Source organism: Lagopus leucura, unplaced genomic scaffold (genome assembly GCF_019238085.1).
Source record: "Lagopus leucura isolate 7727_CA_CO unplaced genomic scaffold, USGS_WTPT01 Super-Scaffold_100021, whole genome shotgun sequence".
NCBI lineage: Eukaryota > Metazoa > Chordata > Aves > Galliformes > Phasianidae > Lagopus > Lagopus leucura.
In genome coordinates, this window is record NW_024962274.1 from 6411443 (window position 1) to 6436971 (window position 25529).

General features: G+C 37.7%; 1 protein-coding gene across 1 annotated transcript in view; it reads right to left on the bottom strand.

Moving 5' to 3' along the window:
* Positions 1–2627: 2627 nt before the first annotated feature.
* Positions 2628–25529, bottom strand: part of COL4A3 (collagen type IV alpha 3 chain) — a 57788-nt gene continuing 34886 nt past the window's right edge. The window contains exons 29-52 of the mRNA XM_042878565.1: positions 25069–25166; positions 23649–23799; positions 23396–23509; positions 22540–22707; positions 21362–21451; positions 20942–21076; positions 20162–20260; positions 19093–19182; positions 18356–18495; positions 17485–17611; positions 17193–17273; positions 16143–16241; positions 14874–14924; positions 12888–13073; positions 12197–12327; positions 11718–11790; positions 10419–10490; positions 10175–10294; positions 9210–9308; positions 8470–8682; positions 7682–7859; positions 6493–6607; positions 4995–5167; positions 2628–4139 (exon numbers count right to left, since the gene is read on the bottom strand). Of these exons, the coding sequence (XP_042734499.1) occupies positions 4055–4139; positions 4995–5167; positions 6493–6607; positions 7682–7859; positions 8470–8682; positions 9210–9308; positions 10175–10294; positions 10419–10490; positions 11718–11790; positions 12197–12327; positions 12888–13073; positions 14874–14924; positions 16143–16241; positions 17193–17273; positions 17485–17611; positions 18356–18495; positions 19093–19182; positions 20162–20260; positions 20942–21076; positions 21362–21451; positions 22540–22707; positions 23396–23509; positions 23649–23799; positions 25069–25166 (2888 nt within the window). The 3' untranslated portion in view covers positions 2628–4054. The remainder of the gene's footprint in view (positions 4140–4994; positions 5168–6492; positions 6608–7681; positions 7860–8469; positions 8683–9209; positions 9309–10174; positions 10295–10418; positions 10491–11717; positions 11791–12196; positions 12328–12887; positions 13074–14873; positions 14925–16142; positions 16242–17192; positions 17274–17484; positions 17612–18355; positions 18496–19092; positions 19183–20161; positions 20261–20941; positions 21077–21361; positions 21452–22539; positions 22708–23395; positions 23510–23648; positions 23800–25068; positions 25167–25529) is intronic.

Genomic DNA, 25529 nt, shown 5'->3' on the forward strand with positions numbered 1-25529 from the left:
CGGGCGGGCTGACCCCATCGGGCTGCCGTAAGGACTGCCGGCCGCGGATCGCGCGTCACGTGATGGAAAGCGGGCGGAAGCAGCTCCCCCTGGCGCCTCACGTGCGGCCCCGCCGCAGGGCGCCCATTTTTAGTGAGGGAAGGCGGGCGGTGCGCATGAGCGCTGGTGGCGCCCGGCTGGTATTGGCAAGGAACCGCGTAGTTCAGAACTTCCAGCCCTTGTTTAAGCTTCGCAAAGGCCATTTTGCGACCTTACGTAATTAGCACCGTGTAAAACTCGTCAGCGATGTAAAATACATCCGAACCACAACGCTCGTTTCCCAACTCGCTCCCAAGCAGCGCCGTGACCGCCCGCCCCGCCCCTGCTGTCCTTCGGCATCCCGAGGGCAGCGAAATGAGAGATGCTGTTATGTAGCGCAAATAATTTTTTTTTTTTTTTGAACAGGATAAAAAAGCTTCCTCTTTTCACTATTTTTTTTCAGTGCCCACGGTTATGTTTTAGAGGTCAAAATGAGCAGCAGAGGCAGAAGTACTGAAGTGTATATTGATCCAAGGTCAATGCAGCTTGCTAATTCCGTCCTTAGAAATGCCAAAAGCACCATTTCACAGAGGCAAACGATCTGAAATATGATCTATTAGAAGGTAAAAATAAAAACTACACAGCACAGAAAATTATACATTGTTTCTCTGCAGATACAGGATGTTTCACTTGGCCTCCTTGAAACAAGCTGTTTTCCTGAGTACCCCTCAGCAATCCCCTTTCCTCTACCACTATCAAGATGAATTTTGCCTTTAAAATAATGAAAATCTAAGCCTTGAACCACGCTAGAAGTTTCTTCACCAGTGATTCCATGCGTACAGCAGGGCTCAGGTCCCGGGGTGTGGGCTGGAGCCTGGACACAGGCCTGCATTCCAGGGCAGGGCCGGAGCAAGCAGGGCCTCCTCAGCTTCCTCACCCCACTTTCAGCTGACCTATCACTATATAAACACTTAATGTTTTATATAGGTAAAGATCAGTAGTAGTGAGAGGAAACGAACAACAAATAACGTCACAAGTGAAATAGGTCTTTCGTTTAGTCAAAATATTTTATTTGGTTGTATTTAGTAGAAGGCTTCTTTGCTTTGTTTTTTTCCTTTTTTTTCCTCCTATTGTTTTCTCATTATTTCTGATTTTTCATTCTTTCAGTACAATATATTAACACTTTGCACCTCTTCAGCGCTTTCCTGTTAAGACTCTAAAATTATCTGCAGACAAGTTAACTAATTCTCACAACAACCAGAGAGAGATTAAGATCAACTTTCTTCAAGTTTTTCTTTGGATTTCAGTGTCCAGCTCCAGTGTATCAGCTGGGCTGGATATGTGTCCCTGCAGCTGTGAGTGATGCATGCTTTTGAAAGAAAGCCCAAGTTGGAGCACTCAAAATCTAAAGCTATTTATGAAAATCTGTACTTTTAGTAACTTGTTGAAGGTCACACGATAAGGGTGCAGCAGAATCCAAAACTCAGAACAAAGCATAAATTCCCCGGAGCACTGCATTGGGCTCCGGGGCCTCCAGCATAAGAAAGACATGGACCTGTTTGAGTGGGTTCAGAGGAGGGCCACAATAACCATCAGAGGGCTGGAGCACACCTGCTATAAAGTCAGGCTGGGAAAGCTGGAGTTGTTTGGCCCAAATAAAAAGAGAAGACTCTGAGGAGACCTTATAGCTACTCTTCTAGTACTTAAAGGGGGCCTACAAGAAAGAGGGGAATAGACTCTTCCTTAGGGAGCGTAGCAAAAGGACAGGAGGTAGTGGTTTTAAACTAAAAGAAGGCAGATTTAGATTAGGGATTAGGAAAAAATTCTTCACTGTGAGGGTGGTGAGGCACCAGAACAGGTTGCCCAGAGAAGCTGTGGATGCTCCGTAGCTTTGGGCAACATGATCTGATGGAAGGTGTCCCTGCCCATGGCAGGAGAGGTGGAACTAAATGATCTTTAAGGTCCCTTTCATTTTGTGATTCTATGAGACATAACACATTGTAACATACTTCCGACTTTATAACCACAATCCCTTCTCTTTATACTTTACCCTCTACTGAACATTTCCAGCAGTCTGTAATGTTACACATCTACTTATATCCTGTATTTTGCTAGTAAGCTCTACAATTGAGTCATCAGTTATACACAGTATACAGTGGCTGTGTGTGACTACACTGAGCCTTAATTAAAAACATCTTAACAAGCAATGGGCATAAATTTTGAGTATTTAAAGAAATTTCAGAGCTTATAGTAAAAAAATCTAACAAGGGACTGTCTTAAAACACCTCCATCACCAAACCTGATTTAAATGAAAGACTAAATATTAACTTGACATTGATACCTTCTTATCAGTAGTGCATTTGCATAGAGATTCTTCATAAAAACCTGCAAATTCACAATTATACCTTGCAAACATACAACTGTTCAAGCTAACAGTACTTTTAAAATATTCATTTAGTTCATGGAAATGGTATCTTCAAGTCACCTCCATCAGAAGATAATGACATGAAACACAGATGAAACGTTCATAGTTAGATTAACACTGAAAATTCAAACAGACAAACATAATGCAAGTATTTTAACAGAAACAATACAAACTTTCACTGGCTTAAAAAAAGATCTGAAGGAGAAATCTTGGCTATTTCAGTGTATTGCTCTACCTTACATTTAAAATGGTATATTTACAGAACTCTTCAGATGAATTAGGCTTCTACTATAAAACTAAATACTGGAATTCTGATAATTTGTGCAAGTATTAAAATATTAACATTTTAAATGTTAACATTACAATTTTAAATAGCCTTGCAAGTGCAATGTTACAAATATTTTTTAAAAATCGGAGCTACAATTTTATATAAGTTATATGAGTAAATGAAAGTGCTTTTCAAGTATTCATGTTCATTTGCAGTTGGGTTCTCTTGTTAAGTCAGTGCTCAGTGGTACAATTTAAGTATCAATCTTGTTTCAGTTTTGGATGCATGAATTTAACTGGATGGAATAAATGAAATCTGAAGGAGTTTGTGCTCAATATTTCAAAATAGTATATAATTCATGATAAATATTTCAGATTGAATATTAAGAAAATAAAATACAGATTACTTCCTGGAGGCTCTGTAATAACCCAGTAATGCTGTGGGAGCTTCTTAACCACAGAGTCATTGTAAATTCTGCTGATTTCTTAAATTATGATATGCTAAATGTTTGTTCTTTAGTAGAGACAAAACCATGGGAACAAAATAAAGCTCAATACCATCAAGTTCTGAAGAATTTTTAAGATCCCATAATCTATGTCAAAAGCATGGTGTCTAAAGAAGGTTTTCTTACATTTTCAATTAGGCAGCACTTAGCTGAAGTCACTCGAGAGCACAGCCAGTGCACATCAGCACTGTAGTGTCTACCCAGTGCACAGTGTAGCTTCCTTCCTGGCTAGCTGGAAGTCATTCTTATTGCAGTGACACAAATAATACCGTATGCCTGTTTCCCAGCCAAGGAAAGGTGAGCTAAGTGGGGAAATGCTTGTTTATTAGACAAGAAAACCAAGCCAAACCAACCCTAAATTAATCAATATGTATTTAAAAGTGCACTGAAAATATTTCATATCGAACCTGTCTCTCATAAGTGCTGGATTTTCATCTTAAATTATACCTGCTTTGAACACTGATCATCTGTAAGCTGATATTAGAGCATTTTGTTTGTCTTTGCCATTTGAAAAGCACACGACGAGGCAGCATTAATGTCCTTCATTAAAGACTGGCAATACCACAGATTTTATCATGAAGATGCAGCTTAGAGATGACAGTCTGCAGGGTCTTCTCCAAAACTGTGTCATTACAAGCTTAATCCAACAAAGTGCTTTGTAATTTGCCAAAGACAAAAGTCAAACTGTTGCCCTACCTCACCACAGTGCTGCACTGGCAAGCATAGTTTTCTTTCCAGGTGCATTTCCATTCGACTTTAATAAATTATAGCTCTCCAAATTTAAGCAATTCTTTGCAATAAAAGCAGGGTTTCATGCTCTGTCAAGACTGGCCATTGTTTAGACTGGTCTCTTCATGCAGACCTGACAACGGCTGATGACGTTTTCTAGTTCTCCTGCTTTCAATGTCTGTGGCATAGGTTTCCTAAAAGAAAGAAAACATTTACTTTTTGTTATTGCTGTTAAAAACTAGGGAGAGGTGATGAAACTCTGTATACGGAATGAAGTTCAAAAAGGCTAACTTCAAGATCCGGCAGATGGGTTGGGGCAATCCTGAGCAAAAATCCAAGCTGGGTAGAAAATAGATTGAGAGGAACCCTGAGGAGGAGGACTTGAAGTTGTTGGTTGAGGAAAACCTCAAGGTCACCTGGCGTCATGTGCTTGCAGCCCAGAAAGCCAACTGTAACCATGGCTACATCAAAGCAAGTGTGAACAGCAGGGTGAGGGAGGTGCTCCTCTCTTTCTGCTCTGCTCTCTACAGACTCCACCTCAAGTTTTGGGTTCACCCCTGGGGATCCCAACAACATAAGAACAAGGGTAAGGGCTTTAAACTGAGAAAGGGTAGATTTAGGTTAGATATAAGGAAGAAATTCTGCACTATGAGGGTAGTGAGGCATCAGAACAGGTTGCTTAGAGAAGACATGGATGCCCCATTTGTAGAAATGTTCAAGGCCGGGCTGGATAGGGCTTTGAGCAATCTGATGTAGTGGGAAGTGTCATTACCCATGACTGGAGAGCTGGAACAAGATGGTCTTTATGGTCCCTTCCATGCCAAGCCATTCTATGACTATGAATCAGATGTTTGTCTCACTTTAGGTCTCTTTGTGCTATGGAATGACCATAAACCTGATAAATGGGGATGTCTAATTTGATGGGAATTACTAGGGGAGACTTTGCTTGTTATGTAGGCAGTTACTGGCTTCTAAGCCATCTGCAGCATGGATGCAATGTGCATAGGTGAAGGAAGTAGGGCTGAGGCTGCTGAGAAAGCACAGTTTACCTGAACATTCTTCTTGGATTTAGTGATGCCAACCAGAAGCTGTAGGAGTTTGTGTAGTAGTTGCACGTCCCCCTGCCATGGCACTCTATGAATGGGATGGCTCGAAATTCTTCCAGACAAGATCCAGGAGACGCCAGTGCTTGGCCAGAAGCTTCTGAGCCAGCACTTGTATACTGTAACAACCAATCAATGCTTTTAGAGGAGAACTTTTGCATCAGCTTTTAGTAAACAGCAGGCAAAAAAAAATCTCTGAAGTTTATCATATGTTCTGTGCCATATCTTGGACAAGACAAAAATTAGCATAGATTAGTTTTATCAGACTCGCAATGAAGTACAGAAACTTTATGAAAATTCAAGCATAGTTATGCTATTTCTTAGTTCTTGCAAAGGCCTTTTTCTTCTCTAAGAAAAGCCTTAAAATGTAACAAGCAAAATGTCTATAAAATAGCTGGCTTCCATCCATTTGAGGGCTACAGTAACTGAATTACAAATAAGCTAAATTTCATCTTCTGTGTGTTGCTCCCATTCATATTTTTTGTTAAATTGATTCCTTCTCCAAACACAAAAAACAAACAAAGAATGCATTTTCATTCTCTGATTCTCTGACAATGCTTGTAGAAAGAGCTCTACAACAATTTATGACAGCAGAATATTTGCTGGAAAAATACATTTCAATTTGATGATGTTTGAAAAGACTGTAATTTAGCCAGAAGCTGAGAAAATTTTTTTCCCCAAAGATGTTTATTATAACTTAGGGCCAAATGACAGGAGTGACAACAAATTCCACACTAACAGGACTTTCCATCATGCAACAAACAAACAAAAACAAACCAAGCCAATCAGACCTTTGAAGAGGGATTTTTATTTCTGTCTCTTACCCTCATTTGCTGGCATCCCTATGGTATGCCTCAGTCATGGATAACAAAGATGAAGTGCCACTCCCCTGGTATAGATACACCCCTTATTCCCATTTTCAGATCTCACCTTGCAAGTACATTATTTACTTTCTTCACTAATATCTCATTATGGCACCAAAATTGCTGAAGCAGTCCTCTGCATTTGAAGAGTGTACTGCATTTGTTTTGATTTTAGCTTTCTATGAAGATTGGCCCAAAGACCTGAATTACAAAAAGAACTGCCAGGCATAGTAGCAGGTAGCTTATTTCTGTGCATCTGTGGTCAGGACTGCTTTAACCACCCCAGGCCCCAAACCTGTCCTCCCAAGAGCTCAGCAGAACACATGAGTGTGCAGTTATTTTTGTGAGACTAAAATCCAGTTGTTTTCCTTTCATTACGCCCCCTTTTCCTTCTGCCACTTATTTCCTGACAGATCGGAATAGTTGTTTCTATGCTTTTATCATTAAATAAGAGTTAATAGAATTATTGTCTCATTCCAGGCAAAGAAAAAAAATTAGCCATTATTAAGACACAAACAGATGAAAATGCCACTGAAAGTGAGACGAAGGAAAATGAGTATTTCCAGTGTTTTTATCTTTACCATAACAAAAGAAAATCCCTTCCAGAGAGATATCCAGCCTCCTGGACATGCAGGAACTGCAGTTGTTTGGCTGTGAACTGCTATTACCATTGCAGGTCCTTCACAGACAATGCATCTGTAAGAAGAAGCACACATGCATTCAGTGCAGAGTGAGGGAAAATATGTAAGCAGACCAAAAACTGCATCTGCTATGATACTAGCTACCCAAACGTAGGGCTCACTAGAAATACTGTACCTCTCATACATTTCTGCTGTTGAATGAGGAGACCAGTAAATTGAAGGTAATCCAAATACCCTTTTTTGCAATATCTATTAGACAGAAGTTGGTGAAAGATAAGAACTAATTCCAGAGCATTTGACTTTCCTAATACTGCCTTTACCAAAGTAACACTCTAAATTTTACTTTCATCATGTGCTCATTATTTTATGTTGCTATGGTTTAGATCAAAGTTCAGTACCTTTATTCACTAGTATTAAATTAAAAAAATACTTTATTTCCTCAATGCAAAAAGTCTGAAGCTGAGATACTAGATTGCAACAACTGTGTAGAGCAGACTAGAAGGAAGAATTGAAAGCTTGCCTTCCTATTTTTTTTTTTTTCTAATCCTGATCATTTAAAGCTTTCCCCCTTTAGAGGCTCTTATCTTTTTCAGGCATCCTAAAGCAAATGAAAAGGTTTGCATTTATAGAGGGCATTTTATAGCAGAGAACCTTCAGCTCCAGTTTATAATGTTCTTCAACAACTACAGTAAATTTATTAGATGTAATTGGAAACAGAAATTGACTTGTACTGTATTACAAACATTGAAACTGTCATTATGCCACTTTAGCCTGCTTCTAATATATATGACATGAGTATTAAAAATATGTATGTATGTGCATGTGTGCATATATACCTCTATGTCATTACGAGCAGTAGAACTGTTTTCCCTTTTCTCATGTCAGCTACACTAATTAAGCCTGTGGCAGTACCTTACCTATAGTCTAACTTTTCTCAGAGAATATTGAATATCTGAATATATCAGATGAGTAATTAAAAAAATTAATTAATTAATTAAAAAAAAATCAAGCAATTATAAAAAATGCTTCTATTTACTGAGGTAAAGGTCCTTCTCTAAGATTTATTGTTCAAAATAACTTGCACTCTGTGGGCTGCTGGCCAGAAAAACTAAAATTCTTATACTCTTACCTGCTTATATGGGGCTCCAGTGCTTTACCAGAAATTGGTGCCATGTCTACTGGCATTGCTGTTGCAGTTGACAGCCAGTATGAATAGTCATTGCGAGAAGCAAAACTGCACACATCATTGGTATTGCAGAATAAGAACGGCATGGTGGTAAATCTCTGCAAGCAGCTACCAGCTGTTCCTAAAGTACAGGAGAGAAATTTGTGACAAATAGGAGACTATATTCAGCATGACAAAGGAGACCAGGGAAAAATTTAAAAAATTGATGACTATAAAGAGTTAAGGTCTATACAGTGAAATTGCATGAAATCAAAATACTTATCGCATAGATAAAAGTAAGTATTTAAAAATCAAGGGCCAAGAACAAAATCTGTTAAAAATACTGTCTTACTGAATGATATCAGTCCTTGACACAATGGCAGGGATTAAACACAAGGTTATGAGGCCATTTCTGACACTATAGCACTCAATCTGTCATCCACAAAGCACTGTGCTCTCCTACACCTCATAATATTACTGTCAGCCCTACACAGATGCTACTGACATTTACACTAGGCATCTATTCAGAAGTAACCAAATTGCTCCTGAAAACACGTATGGAGAGCAAAACAAAGTATAGGAGAAGGAAAGTTGTCTTTTGAATTGCGATTACTGAAATTGACTCAGAGCAGCAGACCACTGATAGCTGAAGCCAGTGTTCATCTCAGACACAACGAGTTTGGTTTCATGAAGACAGCTTAGCATTACTGTACCCTACAGAAGGTGATATGAACATTTTACTAGTATAGTACCAAGGTCTTGTCCATGCGCTCGTTCATTTCCTTGTACAAAAAGCAGTGAATAGCCAATGTAGATTTGTGATGTCCCAGGTGGGCATGAAGGAATCTTTGTTGATTGACTATGTCGAGTGAAGATAAAACCTCTTCTTGTTGGACCAGTGGTGGTAGTACCTGGTGATCCAGGCAATCCCTGTAGGCCAGGGAAGCCAATCAATCCAGGTTGTCCTGTGAAGGTGAAGCAAATATTATCATGTTCTTTGAATTCCTGCTTTACTTGAATTACTGAAACCACTTGAAAGTAAGCAAAAGAAATTTAAATTAAAAATGAATAACAGTTTTTACTAGATACATTAATTCCTTTGAATCTAGCTCACGTGGCTTTCCTTTTTGGACCTAGCTTTACTTTGCATCAGTTTGCGGCATTGTGAAAAATTTTTTCTTTTTTTTTTGAAGTTTAAATTATTCAGTTTAAATATTCAAGTTGACATCATGTAAAGGCACACTGATTTGAACAGATTTTCAAGTGGGTGAGTAAATGTAGTTAGTAACAGAGGAGCACAGTCAAGGCACACTTTTATAAATGTTGCAAACTACTATTGCTGTTGTGAACATGAATCTGTTAAAAGCTAAGCATGCGCTACTGCAACTGTTACAGAATCTCAATACATGCCAAAAGAAGACTTGATGAACATTGAGAATACAGTTTATTTATAATTTCAGTAGTAGTCAAACAGATATCTGCTTTCTTGTACCTCTTTGTCCTGGAAATCCCCTGTCTCCTTTTGGACCAGGCTGTCCTGGTTGACCTGGACGACCAAAACTTCCTGGTAGACCTTTTACTCCTTTAGGTCCTAAACAGAAATCAAGAAAAAACAGATTAATATAGCAGTATTATGCTAGACTTTAATAAATGCTAATAAATGAAATTAAAATCCCTCTGTGAATGTAGCTGTGTTAGAATAAAAACAGCAGCGCAAAGTTCACAAATGTTAGGTCTGTCCATAGTATTACTATCAGCATATTTCACATTAAGAAGATGACAAGGAAGTACTGAATATATTTAGAAAAAGATTATTCTCATAAAGAACTTGTACATAAATCACAGCAAATAGCTATTACTTTTTAGCATGTGTTAAACTATAGGAATATTTCAAAAACATAATAACAGGCCATAATCATGTTGTTCACAGTTCATAATACCATAAATAATGTAGCTCCTTTGTAAAACAAATTTAAGGAAGGTGTAAAAGAACAGTTATTTAATGTCTGCTTTGTTATGCCAGAGGGAATTTTGTCATTCCCAAGTCAGTCAGGTCCAAGACTCTAAGAAGTTCCCTTCTGGTGTGGAAAGCTGTGGTATGAGAACATGGTTGGTGGTTGAGATAACATCCACCTCATCTCACTTGATTCTTGTTCCCACGTTCCTCACAGCCATGGCAGGCTTCACTGCTACCATTTTTGTTGATTAGCCTTATACTGAGGGAAAAACTTGCAAGCTCTTTGACTGCAGGTGTGGTGAGCAGATGGAATGGGCCAGGTTACAAATACAAGGTTGTTAACAAGGCAATAATAAAAATAACAAGAGTTATTTTTAAATTCTGAGACATATTTTAAAAAATATATCAATTTTCTATCCAGCTGTGTGTTTTCCTGCCAAACTGAAATGTTCCATCGTATGAGACACACAAACATGTTCAGAGATAAAATTATAAACTACCTTGTAATCCAGGAATCCCTTGAATTCCTTGATCACCTGGTGTGCCTGGGATTCCTGGCAGTCCAGGAGGCCCCTTGCTCCCAGGGACAGAGAATATTCTCCCAGAGACACCAGGTGGACCTAGAAGAAAAATGTAATGAAGAACTCTTATGTTAAAAACAAGCAAAAATGTTAAAACAAAACACCACCAACAAAATCAAGCTAAGTTAGCTGGTATTCCAATAAAAGTTGTAACAATAGTCACCAGGTTGGCCTTTTGGTCCCCTTGGTCCTTCTGCCCCTCGTGGTCCAGGTGGTCCTTGATTACCCTTTTCTCCTGAAGAAAGAGATTGGAAATAGGGTTTGGTTTTTTTTTTCTGCTTGGAAACGTCAAAACAACTGTCAGATTTATGAGTCTTGTGTGATCTGTGCAACCTTTCTGAAGAGTAACACAGTCAGCAGCCTCATTTAAAATAGGAGAGTGCACTTCTACGTGTCTTTTGTTACTTTGGAATTCACAGGCCAAGTGTAATCTGTTAATAATTTGTTTCCATATCCCTGTAATGCAGTTCAACTCCCTTCAATCCCAATTGTCAGTTATACTGATGGCTGTTAGGAGGATTATGAAGCTCTTCAAAAGTTTGAAACTTAATAAACAATTCCTTTCACAGTGTAAAATATGAGGTTACATCCAGAATATTCCCTAACAGCTCTGCTGTAAATAATAATAAAGGAAAACTTTTATTGAGCCAGGAGATTTGACTGACAGTGTGAAGAAATGAGAAAGTATAATCATTGTCTGTACAGTGATTTTTAAAATTAGAACTATAAACATAAAATATACAGCATGGAACACAAAGCAGTGGGTTTAACAAGTAAATGACAATTGTGTATTATTTTATATTAGGTAATTGAAAATGAACATATTGGAATGATGCAGGCCTAAATCAGATCACACACACACACACACACACACACACACACACACACACACACACACAAAGTCTTAAAGAACTCTTAGCCAGCAGCTTATCTGACTAACCCTGGGGAATATAAAATCAATAAGTCTAATACATTTTATAGTTTGTCTGCTGATAAACTGGTGAATGAGATCATAAGTGGGACTGTTCTATGGCAAGAAAACAACCTAGTGCTTTGTATCATAATTATGATTAAATACTCCTGAGTTCATAGCTAAGAGGTCGCCAAAAATCACATCTTTTAGTGGTGGTGTGGCATTTCTAATTAGCAAACCCTGTTCTAATGTCCTTACACATCATTAGTAAGACGAACATTTTGAAGTTGCCTGAAATGGAGACAATTGAAGTTGTAGCCGTTCCTCACTTTAACAGCATTTTGAACATACTCAGAGCATTTAACTACAGAAAAAATGCTCTCTTAGTGAATGCTTTCTTTCACAGCTGACATGCATTCTGCTCTTGACGGAAAAACTCCATGTCTCTAGGATCTGACCTGGTAGGTGCTATTACACATACTGTTACAACACAATATGGAAATTTTTCTGTTTGTCACATAGAAGCGTACATAATAAGTACATGAATACCTTTTACACCTGGAAATCCAAGAAAGCCAGGATCCCCTCTAGCACCAGGATAACCTGGCCGACCTTCTACTCCCTGGAAATCAGATATCATCAATAATAAAGACAAAGCAACATCTGCATGCAATGAAGAACATTTCTTTTTTGTTCAAAAATACTTTAAGGGTTATGTACATGGAACATCCTACAACTAAAATAATTCACTCAATTTTTCAGCATGTTAGAAACAGTCATATCATTGATAATATCATTCTGTAATACCTAATGGCCAAAGAAATGACATCTCAGAAATACTCAATGATTCCTTTTTGGTCTGCTTAATTCTACGACAGCTGTTTTTAATATCCATTTTAGTATCTTTATTACACATTTATGTCTTTCACTGTGGGTGTTATTTTCATGGTAAGAATGAAATTTACAATTGAAACACTGTTTTCAATGTTTTCAATGTAAAAGAAACACGTAGCATTCTTTTCACTGACTTTTGGACCCGGAGGACCACTGTCACCAGCTGGGCCCATTGGTCCTTGTATGCCATCTGCTCCCCTAACACCTTTGCTTCCTTTTATGCTCATAGTGGGAAGACCAGGCAGCCCTTGAAAACCAGGAATACCTGTACAGAAACAGAATATGTAAAGAACACCACCAACACCATTTCACCTACATTACATACAATGCAGCTCTATAATGGTACTTAATGTTCATTGTCTCAGTGATTCCCAAGGAAATACACCCATTTATTTATTTATTAAAAAAAATAATAATAACTAAAATTCATTTTTCTCTAGCCTCTTAATTTAATCTGAGATCAGAGATGAGTTCTTGCAATCCTCTGTAGCACTACAGTTTGTTTGTTTTTTTTATATCCTTCAGTTAATTAAGTCTGGAATACCATGCATGGTATCTCACTTCTTTGAAGTCAGATTTCAGACACCATACAGCTTGCAAAGGAAGAAAGCAAAATTGAGTGGAGGGTAAAACTTACATCATACTGCATGGACCATTCTGGTGTTTGCAGTTGTAACAGTGCATGAATTCATAAAGGAACTACCTGTTTAATTATGAAGTTCTCTGGGGAAGAATTCCCTCCAATCTTGAGTTTTGGACAGGCTGGATTCTGCTTTCAATTATCAGTATATCATTTCAGATAAACAAGGAGTTATAACAATATACCTGGTCTTCCATCTGCACCAGGAATGCCTCTATTCCCTTTTGGGCCAGTAATTGCCATGCCTGTTGCTCCTTGAAATCCAGGTAATCCCATTAAGCCAGGAGGTCCAATGGGTCCTTGGTCACCCTGATGACCTTTCATACCTGGTGGCCCAGGAAAACCAGGCAGCCCCATGTCCCCTTTGACTCCTGTAGAGTATAAATAATATATTTGAGGAGAATCAGCACGATGGTGAGATGGTATGACAACTTTCAGAAATAGGACTACACAGAACATATGCTTTTACCACACTGTAAAGGTGGAATTCAGCCTTTGGTTTTAGTATATGTCTGTCCCCAAAACCATCTTGCTACTGTACAGCAAAATGGTTACACGAAGGCACAATGCAAGGTAGCATACACCCACTTTTCTTTTAAAACTCCACTTCAGAGTTTGCTCATACAAAAGAAGAAACTTGAAGAAAGGGTAGAAAGACCAGATAGGGGAATATTCCCCTATTTCTTGATGTAGCAGTAGAAGCAATGCTAGTTCAAACATCAGAACTGTCAAATCCTATTAAATTAAATTTTGGATAAAACCAAGAGCACGATAACACTAGTTGGTAGAGCAAATTCTCATTTACAAAACACTATTTCCCAACATAGTCTCTAATATTAGTTGTACATTTTGCCAGTAATGAACAAGAGTCTGCATGCCACGCTTGTAAAAATCTGCACCAGTGGAGCAGACCCACTGTTTCACAGCTGCTATGATGGCAACATTGGTAAGAAAATGTTGCCCACATCTTTCATCATCTTTCATCATCCTGACTGAATGGAAGTCAGAAGGCACCAAATCTGGACCGTATGGTGGGTGTGGTAGGACAGTGCAGCCAAGATTGGTAATGTGTTCTGTGGTCTTCAAACTGGTACAGAGCCTAACATTATCACGTTGGAGAAGATAGGCTGTCTTCTTCTTTGGCCTGACTCTCTAGAAGTTCAAACCTTCAAATTAGTCAGCATTCTGATGTAGCAGTCAGAGTTGATGGTTTGCCCAGGTTCCAGGAAATCCAGAAGTATACAAGTCCTCTCCTGTACCAAAAGTCAGTGAATGTATCAAGTTACCTTCAAGTTACCTGCTGATGGCTGCATTTTGAACTTTTTCTTCGATGAGGAATTAAAATATCCTCACTCCATGGACTGCTGTTTTGACTCCGGCTTGCAATGGTAACACCACATCTCATTACCAGTAATGATGTAATTCAGGAAATTGTCACCTTCAGCCACATATTGGTTCAACAGATCCTGACAAGATTGCATACGATGTTCTTCCTGTTCCTGTGTGAGTGTTCATGGTACCCACCTGGAGCAAACTATGTGATATGCCAACACTACTATCATAATTTCTAACACATTTGAATCTGATATTCAGCCCTTTACAGAGTTTCCAGGTCATAATCCACTGATTTGCAAGGATGAGTTGATCAAGACACTATTCATTTCATGGTTTGACTGCTGTGCATGGCTGTCCAGCATGTGACTTGTCTTTCACATCACTGTCACCACTGCTGAAACACACCACCCACCACCTCACAGCACTCACATCCACTATCGGTCTCCAGAAACATTCAGCAAACATCAATTAATGCCATCAGGTGCAATTTTTTTCTGTATGGAGGAATTCAATTACATACATTTGCTTCATACACAATTCCTTGTCAGCCACCATTCTGTCACATTTCCCCTCTGCTGCCATCTGTTGCATTGCAAGAAAGTTTAACAGAGTTTTGTAGAGAAGGTTCTATCTCTACTGCTGTATCACCAACATCTGCCCCGATGTTTTGGGACAGCATAATAAAAGGAGAGGCATTACTTTCAGAGCAGCCCTTGTATGTGCCATTTTAAACATCTAAAAACAACTTAAAGATGAAGACTCTAGTATGAAAAAAATGAAAAAAAATAAAGCTCCTATTTTCTGGGGGAAAAAAAAAACAACAACAAAAAACTCACCTCTACGACCAGGAACACCTTGAAGGCCAGGGATTCCTCTCCCTGGTGCTCCTACAAAATATTGGGTCACATTATACTTAATAGACCAGAGTAATTGCTCAAAAATGTAATTGTCTAGCACTTCATATTTCACTTCAAAATTCACTGAATCAAAGCATAGGTTTTTGTTACATATCCAATAACTGATACTTTATATTTCGAATTGGTTCTATCCTGAAAAACAAATGATATTTGTAAGCTTTTCTTTACAGCAGGAATTCTTATTTACCAGTTGTATATGAGGCAGAGTCTATAATAAAAGACAAAACTTATTTTCAGGAGGAAAAAGCCAAGTAACAATTTGCATTAGTTAAAAAGAAAAATAAAAGAACATATATAGTTATAAAAATGAAAATACTTTAACGGTGATTACTCAAAGCTGAATATGAAAAAACACACGAATATCTAAAGTGCAGGTGTCAAGAGGATGGGGCCAGAATCTTTTGTCAGGGCAACAAGCACAGTTTGGAGCACAGGAAGTTCCATCTGAACGTGAAGAAAAGATTCTTTACTTTGAGGCGACAGAGCACTGGAACAGGCTGCCCAAAGAGGCAGTGAAACTTCCTTCTCTGGAGATATTCAAAACCTGCCAGGACACTTTCCTGTCTAACTTACTCTAGGGAATGTGCTTTAGCAGCAGGGCTGAACTGGATGATCTCCAGAGGTCCTGTCCAATCCCTGCAAGTCTGTGATTCTATGAAATGGCTTATTAGGAATGCCTTCTCAGGATTTTATTTTTAAGGTATTAATATATAAGAATATTTTGACTGTAAAACATGAGAACATTCTGTCAGAATTCAGCACAGGATTGTATCTATCTGTGGACACTGATGATATCAGGAATGACATTCAGCTGGAAGCTTTTACACACTGATTCCTTTCATCCTTTTCGTGTGAAAGCTGAGACCCCTTCTTTAAAGGGATTTTGGTTCTCCTAGGTTTTCTCAGGTGAAACACATAATAATCATTAATAGCAGTACTTAGACTCTTGCAGAAATTAACATTTTAAGGGGAAATTATGACAAATCACACGTATAATAGATGAGTGATATGCATTTCATTAATAGTATGTACTATAATTACATAGAAAATTAAAAGCCTTCTACCCATAAAGTCCTCTTCGGCTCCACAGAATTTTCTTATTAATCCTCCCCCAAAAAATTCCTGTCAGTTTAGCTGGAGAAAAAAAGTAAATTTTAAAATATAGTGCAAGTATTTCACTGCAGTTACCTGGTTCTCCCTTTAGTCCTGGGGCACCCGGCATACCGTCCTGACCCTGATTACCTCTTTCACCAGCAAGTCCATTTTCTCCAGGGTATCCAGCAGCACCTGTGAATTAAAAAGGACCACAGTATCATTTTTTCTTCTAGTATTTTACACAGAAAAGAGAGAAGATCTGAATTTCTTTTATAAAAAAATTATTAGTGCAGCTACTTCAAAGATAGAGATAACCATCTTGTATAAAAACATTTGTCAAAAGCAGACTATCTTTTGTATTGAGTCACTGGACTTCAGTGGATTTAGAACTCTCACAATTTTCACCATTCCCACTATTAACATGGAACCCGTGGTGCTGGAAATCCATACAAACAGCATGCTTTCTTTCCCTAGCTTTATTACAAAATCAAGTTTTCCAGTAGATTCTGATCTTTGCTAAGTGCTGATAAGCCAGCATTAGTTCACTAAAGCCAACAGCACAACATAATTTAGATGAAGATCTGCAAATGAGAATATTCTATGCCCTTTTCTGAAGACAGGGACTGACGGACTTTTGTGAAGTCTATATTACAAACCTCTTCTGCCACATATTTACACACTACTCCTTATGCATTTCCTTAAATGGTTCAATATTTTCTGCTGCTCTAAGAAATGACTGCCATGCTCTTCCTCCTCTTTCCTCACTTTCTCCTTCATGTCTACTTATGTCTTAGTTTATTATTCCCTTTTAGTAGGTAAAACAAGCCTTTCCTACTATCTGTGTTGCTACCGTATCTTGAGACTTTTGGACTGAAAAAAGAAAAAGAGTATCAAGGAAAAGGTTTCACAGTACTGAAATGAAATTAAAACTTATTCCCTGAGCTGAACTGAGAACATTGAAAATAGGCTGTTAAAGAACTCAGCTGAAATCGGAGAAGACAAACAAAGCTTCATACCAATATTAACAAAGAATGTAACTATATCAGGTAAAGTCTAAAAGCTCATAATAATATCAACTGTCTCATTACAAAGAAAATAATAAACCAGAGGGCAGCAATGTGGGAGAAATGCTATATACCATACCAGGAGGGCCTGTAACACCCTGTTGTCCTGGGTGGCCCTGCTGTCCTTTAACACCAACATCTCCAGGAAGTCCAAGTCTCCCTGAAAGAAAGAGTTTGGGAGAGAAAAAGAGGCAATTCCTATTATCTCTTGGAATTTAGTTAGCCTGGATGTGCTGACAATAAAGGAGCTGCTTGAGGTTTATGACAGCTGAATGTAAAAGTGCCACCCCACAGGCACCTTGTGTAGCTTACTGAGAAATTCTCTTCTAATAGAATATCAGCATTTAATCCCTCTCCAAAACAAAACATACCTGGGTTTCCAGCAACTCCTGTTTCTCCTCTGAACCCAGGTAGTCCTGGTGCTCCTTTATGTCCTGGCTGACCTTGGGATCCTTTTTCTCCTTTCCTGCCCAAGGCCCCAGGAGCCCCTGGATCTCCCTAAGAAATAGCAGTTGCACACAAACAGGTAAGAATGACATTATATTCTGTGTTTGAAGAATAGAAAAATCATGCTTATTTTTAAACTTACAAATTAACTTTAGTCCTTAGATGTTTTTTTCATAGACTTTTTCCCAATTTTATTCTAACAGTTGTTCTTTTGATAAAAAAAAAACCAACATTCTACACATAATATACAGGTATACAAAATAGTAAAATGCACATTTTGTCTTGAATTACAACCAACTTGCAGAACAACAATCTCTTTCTTGATATCCAGCCAATAAAGAAAGTAAACTGATAATGTGGACAAATTACAGGAAGTAATAATAAAAAAATAAAAAAACTAAAAAAATAGTTTGTCATCATCAACCACATCTTTTGGGTAAACTCACATGTAAAGATTCACAGTTAATCAACAAACAAAACATGTGAAACAAAATTGCATCCACTTTGTCTAACTCATATCTAACTAAACATATTACTAAAAAAAAAAAATATTTTTTTTTAATGGTATCAATAGGCTTTCAAAAACCAACATAGTTTTAGAGTACACAATTTTGGCATTTTCTGAGACTATTTTTCTGCAATTCTTGATGTACAACAGGATTTTTGTATGTATCATCATAAGCATATAATCTACTTATCTCCTGCAAATTCTACAACTCTTGCTTACACATTTTTCTGTTTCTATTGTCAAGGACTCTGCTTTTTAATATGACAATGTTTCTATTGCCTCTATACCTTAGGACCAGGTTCTCCTGGGAGTCCAGGAGAGGGGTGCCCAGGGTCTCCTTTTTCACCTGGAAAGCCACCATAGCCTGTTGGACCAGGGTCACCCGAAGTTCCTGGAAAGCCCGGAGATCCCTTCTGTCCTTTTTGACCTGGAAATAAACAGATAATAACAGCATTCTTAAATGGATCATAATCACATATCACATTTCATGCTTTGGTAACTAGTGCTTGTATATTCAGATATTCATTCTTCATCAGAAATGAAGTATTTTGTACAATTACTGATTTTAATTCCAAACATGTTAAAAAAAAAGTTTATTACAATTAACAGAATATAAATTAAATAATTTGTATTTAATTTATTATCTCTAATTTCAATAGTTGAAACTTGTAAGTCTTATGACCACTAGCCACGCATTTGGTTACAAAACCAGATTAAGCCACTATACATTACCATGAACTGAATAATTAATGACCTGAAATTATTATTTAAGAAGTTATTATAAGCTATATAAAGAGATAGTCAGTTACAATACATTATTAACATCCGGTCTAAAATTCAAGAAAGAGAGAACTCCTTTCTATAATTCAGGCAAATGCTGGGGTGTAAGAAGTCTAAAAATACTGCAGAGAATAAACCTCAACTTGAGTAAGTCTTGTCTGTGCACTTACAGTAACTGCTCAGATCTGCGTGAATACTTCTGTACAGCTCTATCAATTTACAACATGACTTAATAGAAAATAACCTGGAATTCCCATGTTCCCTTTGTTTCCTGGTGCACCAGGAAATCCTTGTCCTCCAGGAATCCCTGGAAGACCCATAAATCCTTTGACACCTGCAAGATGAAAAAAAAAGTGTCATCTTCACATGCCCTGCTTAGATACTGTCTAGTAGAGCTGAGATTAATACAGAATCTTTTACTTCACACATTGCATGTTGTCTTGTCATTTTATAAATCAACAAACAGTGAATTTTAATTCTTCCCAGTGCTCTGGATGCACATAAAATTATCAGTATTGTTATCAAGGAAAAAAAATTAAATATCTTAAATATTGACACTAACATATTAAGGTTTGTGACTCACCACAGCACTTCAGAATGGCAACTGAACCTTTGAACATTTTATCAAGATCAGTAATTTCTGTTCATGTGTTGGACTTTCCTTCCATGGTTCAGCTGAATTCAGACTGGTTTCTTGGTGTGTCACAATCACTTTAGATTAATTTAGCTAAATTAACATTCAGTTTAACGATTGCAAAGTAGAGCTTCATCTAGACATCTAAATTCCAGGGTATTGGTAATCCCTGAATATTTAGGCATGTCATATCTGATTTTCTCCCATAAAAAGTCAGAGAGTACTAAAGTATTTGCAGCTTTTTCCGTGATGGCTACACTGCAACAACTACAAAGGACATATCAGTGATGATAGTGGTTAATCCCATCATGATAGGAGCTGTTTCAATTGCAAGACTAAAATTATTTCTCATTTCATAATTGTCAAAATTTCTATATATCTAATTACACTATTGCGAGAAATAAATTATCTTAAAGAACCAAAAATACAGAAATACAGAGAAGTAAAATTTTTTAGTAGCATTCATTTGGAAAAAAACCCACCATATTCATTTCTCACTCAAGGCCGACGTGTATCATTATGCGTGAGGGCCTGGTGATGTCAGAGCAAACTGTGAAAGGTAGGCTTATAATTTACACTGAATTTTTTTAAGACTTATTCTGAAGACCCAGTAACTTTCAAAATAATATTATCTTACCCTTCATGTGATATGGTAATTTTCAACATACATACTCCATACCTGGTACACCAGGTACTCCTTCAGATCCAATAAGACCTGGGGAACCTTGGACACCTGCATCTCCTTTTTCTCCTTTTAGGCCCATTCTTCCTTGAACTCCTAAAATGGTTAAAAAAAAAAAAAAAATTAAAAATTGCAGAACAGCATTTTAGAATGCGAGTTTTCTAACTCTTTTAAAATAATGAAACTGCAATGGAGTAAAATATTTTATTGACAAACACAAGAGACAAGCTCACAGTCCATGCCTTCTCTATTTCCCATATGAAGACAAAAGGAAGTTCCTGAAATCTACCACATGAAAAGGTCTACACAAAGACAGACAGCATTAGTTGAGCTTGCACAACTCATATGCCTAGTCTCTGCTAATATTACACAGAAAATAAATCCTCTGACAGTCAAATATATCTAAGCAGAGTCAACTTCTTTACGATATGGTACTCAGCTGGTAAGCATACTTGTTTCTGCTCAAAAGCTACTGTGAGTGTAAAGACACATAGGATTTATTGATATATAAACTTACAATCATATTTTATTACTGATTTAACATTACAATGTGAGGATTATTAAGGATGGACTTGTCAAAACAGAGATAAATATTCAATGTAATATCCAGCTATCTCACAAGAAAAGGCAGTTAGAGTGTTCAGCAATAATTATTAGAAAGCAGTGTGAATACTTTGAGTAGTAAAGTTACTGTCTTCCATATGTTAGAATCCACTGAAACTGCAACACACATGACAACCCTAACTAGCTTTGAATGATGAAAAAGTGAATGGGTACCTTTTGAGCCTTGTTCTCCTTTATTTCCAATCACAACCAAGGTTTCAGATGGTCCAGGAAAACCTTTGTCACCTGGTTCGCCTTGTGCTCCAAGAAACCCTTTTCTTCCTTTTAGCCCTGGAGAGCCAAAAGAACCTGAAAGAAAATATATTTTCTAAGGATAATATGTTGAACATGAATGAGACAGAAAAAACAAAAACAAAAACAGAGCAAGAAGCTCTATAGCGAATCATTAACCATTTTCACAAATACTATGAAGTAGCAAAGGTGACAATTCAGTACTGCTAAAAGAAAAACTCTATTGTTCTGTTGGTTGATTGCTAGGGTCCAGAAGTCAAAGATTTACCAAGACACAAAGAAATTCTGGTTAAGCTCCTGTATTCTTAAGGAATAATGAAGGCACATAATTTTGTCACTTGCCTCTGATACCAGGGTTGCCTGGACTTCCAATCCTGCCAGGGGGTCCAGGAATTCCTAACGGCCCCATTATACCTGGCTCTCCTCTAGGGCCTGTGGAAATGAAACAATAGAAATGTCTTCATTAATACTGATCAGTAACATAGAACATTACTTTAGAAAGTTATGCATGTGTCTACGATTTAAATGATTAATTGATTCTTTTGATTTTTTTCTCCATTTCTAGAACATAACCACTGAAGCAAGTTCATCAGCTTTTAACAACTGAAACAGCACTTACATACAGATCAACCTGGGAAGTTTGAGGGGTTACTATCAGCTGCAATGGCTTTTACCAATTATTGAAATAATTGAGAGTGAATGTAATATACTTGATATCTGCATTGAGCTGTGACATCTATCACAGGATGTGTGGAAAAGACATTCCTTTCTGGCTCGGGAGCCAGCCAAGACATGACAGCTCATCTCAAACAACATTAGAAACCTAGGTTTGGCCTGCAGGTTTGTCATTATTTTTACAGTTTTATATATGAAAATGTACTTGCCATCTCCTTCCAACAGTATAACAAAGGATTTAAGAGTACTGAAAAATCTTTATTAAAAAAGCTGCATTACATACGTGATTTCTTTTATTCTACCAACAAAGTACAAATGTGTTTCTGAAAAAAATAACCCAACTAAACAGCTCATCCTATAGGGATTACCAACTTAAGTCAGTTCTGTAACAGTTTGAGTCATAACTCTGAGAGACTCAAGACCTGAGCTTTTTTTTCCTTTTTCCCCAGAAAAAAGAAGAAAGGTAGCATTAATAAGCCATCCATTTGAAAAGGGATGCTGCGTAAGAGCTATTAAGTTCTTTACACTTTCATTATGCTGGGAAGACTCTGAATGTTAACTACTAGTATTCTGTTTCAGACACTGCCATACAGAAAACAATGTGAAGTAACCTATTCTTTAAAGAGCGCTGTAGGAAACTTGGTACCGGTTCATAACAGCTTCTAGATATCCTAATGACGATTGATTTTCTTCCATATAAGATCATACAGGTCTCTGTATGAAAACTGCTAATGTAAACTATTCCTGTATTTTCAACTTAGAGTTAATTACATGTCACCATGACTGACATCTTTTTGCAGAGACTGACTAGCTTTCCATGTCAAAACACATTTGCAAGACCTTACCTGGCACACCAAAGACTCCTGGCCTTCCAGTCTGCCCCTTGAGACCAGGTAATCCTGTGTTTCCCAGGAGACCTATTAATCCAGGTTCCCCAGGCTTTCCAGCAATTCCTGGGATACCCAAACCAGGAGGACCTAGTTTGCCTTTTGAACCTAGTGAACCTCTTCTTCCTAAGAAAAAATGCATGACGGTGTATGTAAGTATACCTTGCTGGAAAATTAACCTTCATCTCCATCTTGCCATCGTAAGCACAAAGCTCTTCTTGAACTCTGACAACTATACAGAAGATATATATGTGAAAACACACAGGACAGATCAGACAAACGTAAAATACCAATTGTACATTCATCCTCCAAAAACTGTGGGGAGTGATTTCCCACCATGATGAAAAAAAATTTTTGAGTTCACATACAGGAGAATAACTGAGCTGAGTGCCTGAGTGTGTTTCTCTTGAAATGGAAATCATATGCAGTGGATGCAGGTACTCTGAGTCCCCGAACTGGTTTTCCCTATAGTTGAGACTCTTCCTCTGTTTTGCTTCTTTATCAACAACATTGCACGACGTTCAACCCCATATGAGACAGATGACTGAAACAGACTTTTACCTGTGAAATTTGCATCAGTTCATAATCACTTTTTGGGCTATAAAATGCAATCTGACTTTCAATCTATCTTAATCAGTTGTCTGCTTCCTCCAACCTGCAGATAATAATTCTTTTTAAATGAAATCTCATTTTCTTGCAGATTATCCCATAATCAATATCCATAAACAACTTCAGATCCCTCAGGACATCGGAAGGCAGAAATAAAACCCAGAACCACTTAGCCAAAAAGCTTGTTTGATTTGGAGCATCCTACCTGGTGGGCCTGTAGCTCCCTGGGCACCTGGCAAACCTGGCAGGCCAGTAAGACATTCAGCCGGTTTCCCTGGAAAACCTGGATCCCCAGGAACACCAGATGAGCCTGGATCTCCTAAAAGAAAGGAGACTGTTTTCATAACAATTTAGATAGTAGTTTGAAGCTTTGAGTGAACACTGTTTGACTTGGCTTCCCTTTCCTTAAAATATGGATGTAACTTGCTGTGTTTCTCATGCTTATTTGACCACAGTACCTCTTAGGCCACTATTGCCATCACGTCCAGCTTGCCCTGGTAAGCCTGGAAGTCCTGGAAATCCAGTATCACCTTTTGGGCCAGGAATGCCACGACCTCCTGGTGAACCTAGTTTGCCTGGCTCTCCAGGAATAATCATGCCTGGGTCACCCTGCAACACAGAAATATGGACAATCACTGTGTACAGTGCTTTGCAAATCTGCCAAAATATCTTCTTCACTCTGTGATCAGCTAGATTTTTTTTTATTAATCATCATCTTTTCTTGGGGATCTTTCACTTTGCCATATATATTGTCTACAGTTCAGTAGAACACTGGATGTTTCTTATTGATCAGCTGCAGATTCCATACCAATATATTAATTTGTCCAAATAGCTTTTGAACTCTTACCTCCTACCTCTAAGAAATTGCTACTAAGCATAAAAAGGCAATTCCCTCTGTTTGGCTGTTACTGCATTATGATGCTTGCTTAACTGAAAAATTTTGGACCTATACCTGAAAATAATTTTTTTCCTTCATTTTACATGACAGTCATTTTTTTCATTATGATGTTTATTTAAGTAATCAAACTCAGCACCTAGAATATTCACAATATTCATGGTTTTCTTCTTTTTCCCTTGTAATTCTTCTGAACACTGTTTTCCATGAACACTGTTTTTTTATGACAAACATGTCAACTCTCTTCCCTGAAAGGAAAAGTTGAACTGTTTGTTCTTACTGGCTGACCAAAGTGTTGGCTGTTAGGGGTACAAGCAAACCAGTATGTTCTTAAGGCTCGTTAGTAGAGCTCAGCATCTACAAGCCACTGATTACATATTTGGACCACAAAGGTCACTTTAAATAAGTTGTTCTGTGGCATGAAGCACAGCATAAATAATAATTAAACAAACAAACCCAAACAATTTAAACCTTCATTCTTTGTCATATTAAAAAAAGAAACAAACAAACAAACAACAACAAGACACATAAAAGAATGTTATATAAACACACACAAAAGAAGAAATGCCATCTTTTCAAAACAGTGAAGCGTTATTATTTTGTTCACATTTAGATCCTGATTATAGATTAGTCAAGTGTCCTACAATTACATATGCCATCATATATTTCTGAGTAGCCATCTTTTCAGAAGCTGTGGCATTTATTTATTATTTATTTTGCTGAAAGCAAAGCAATATCCTCACTGTGCTGTGAAAACAGAAGTACCAAAACATCCCAAACATCTGGAGATCTGAGATCCTGCAGCTTTAGTTAAAATTTTACTTTACACTTCTCTTATAAGAGATTTCATTTGATTGATTGTGCACCACAGGTTACTAAATACAGGAGTTCTTATTTTCCTTACATTTCTTAATTTATTTGCACACTGTCACATTTAATGAATGGTACCTATGGAAAAGTCTGTGCTGTATTTCTACACGAACCTTCTCTCCTGGTTGTCCTAGATTTCCAGCGCGGCCTGGCTCTCCAATCTTTCCTTCACAACCTGGTGCCCCTCTGCTTCCAGGAAGTCCTTTGTCTCCTGCAAATGAAATAAAATGTCAGACCAAATGCTGTATTTATCAACTTAGTTTACAAATGGGTATTTGTATGTCTGCTGTTAAGCACTTCTTTCACTAAGTTATACTTAACACGCATCTGCCACATGGTCTTATTCTCTAAGTATTATCACAATACTCATTGTAACACTGCTCAGTTACTCATTTCAAGTGTTAAATAACTGTCTGGAGTGAACCTGTTGATGTGCCAGTTCCCTACTATTCTCTTCAACAAGCTACATTGTAGTAATTTTAGTATCATAGCTTTCTACTTTTTGTTTGTAGGTTTCCTGGTGGGACTATGAGAGCAGTTCATATTTCGAGGATCCAAAGGCACATATAAAAGA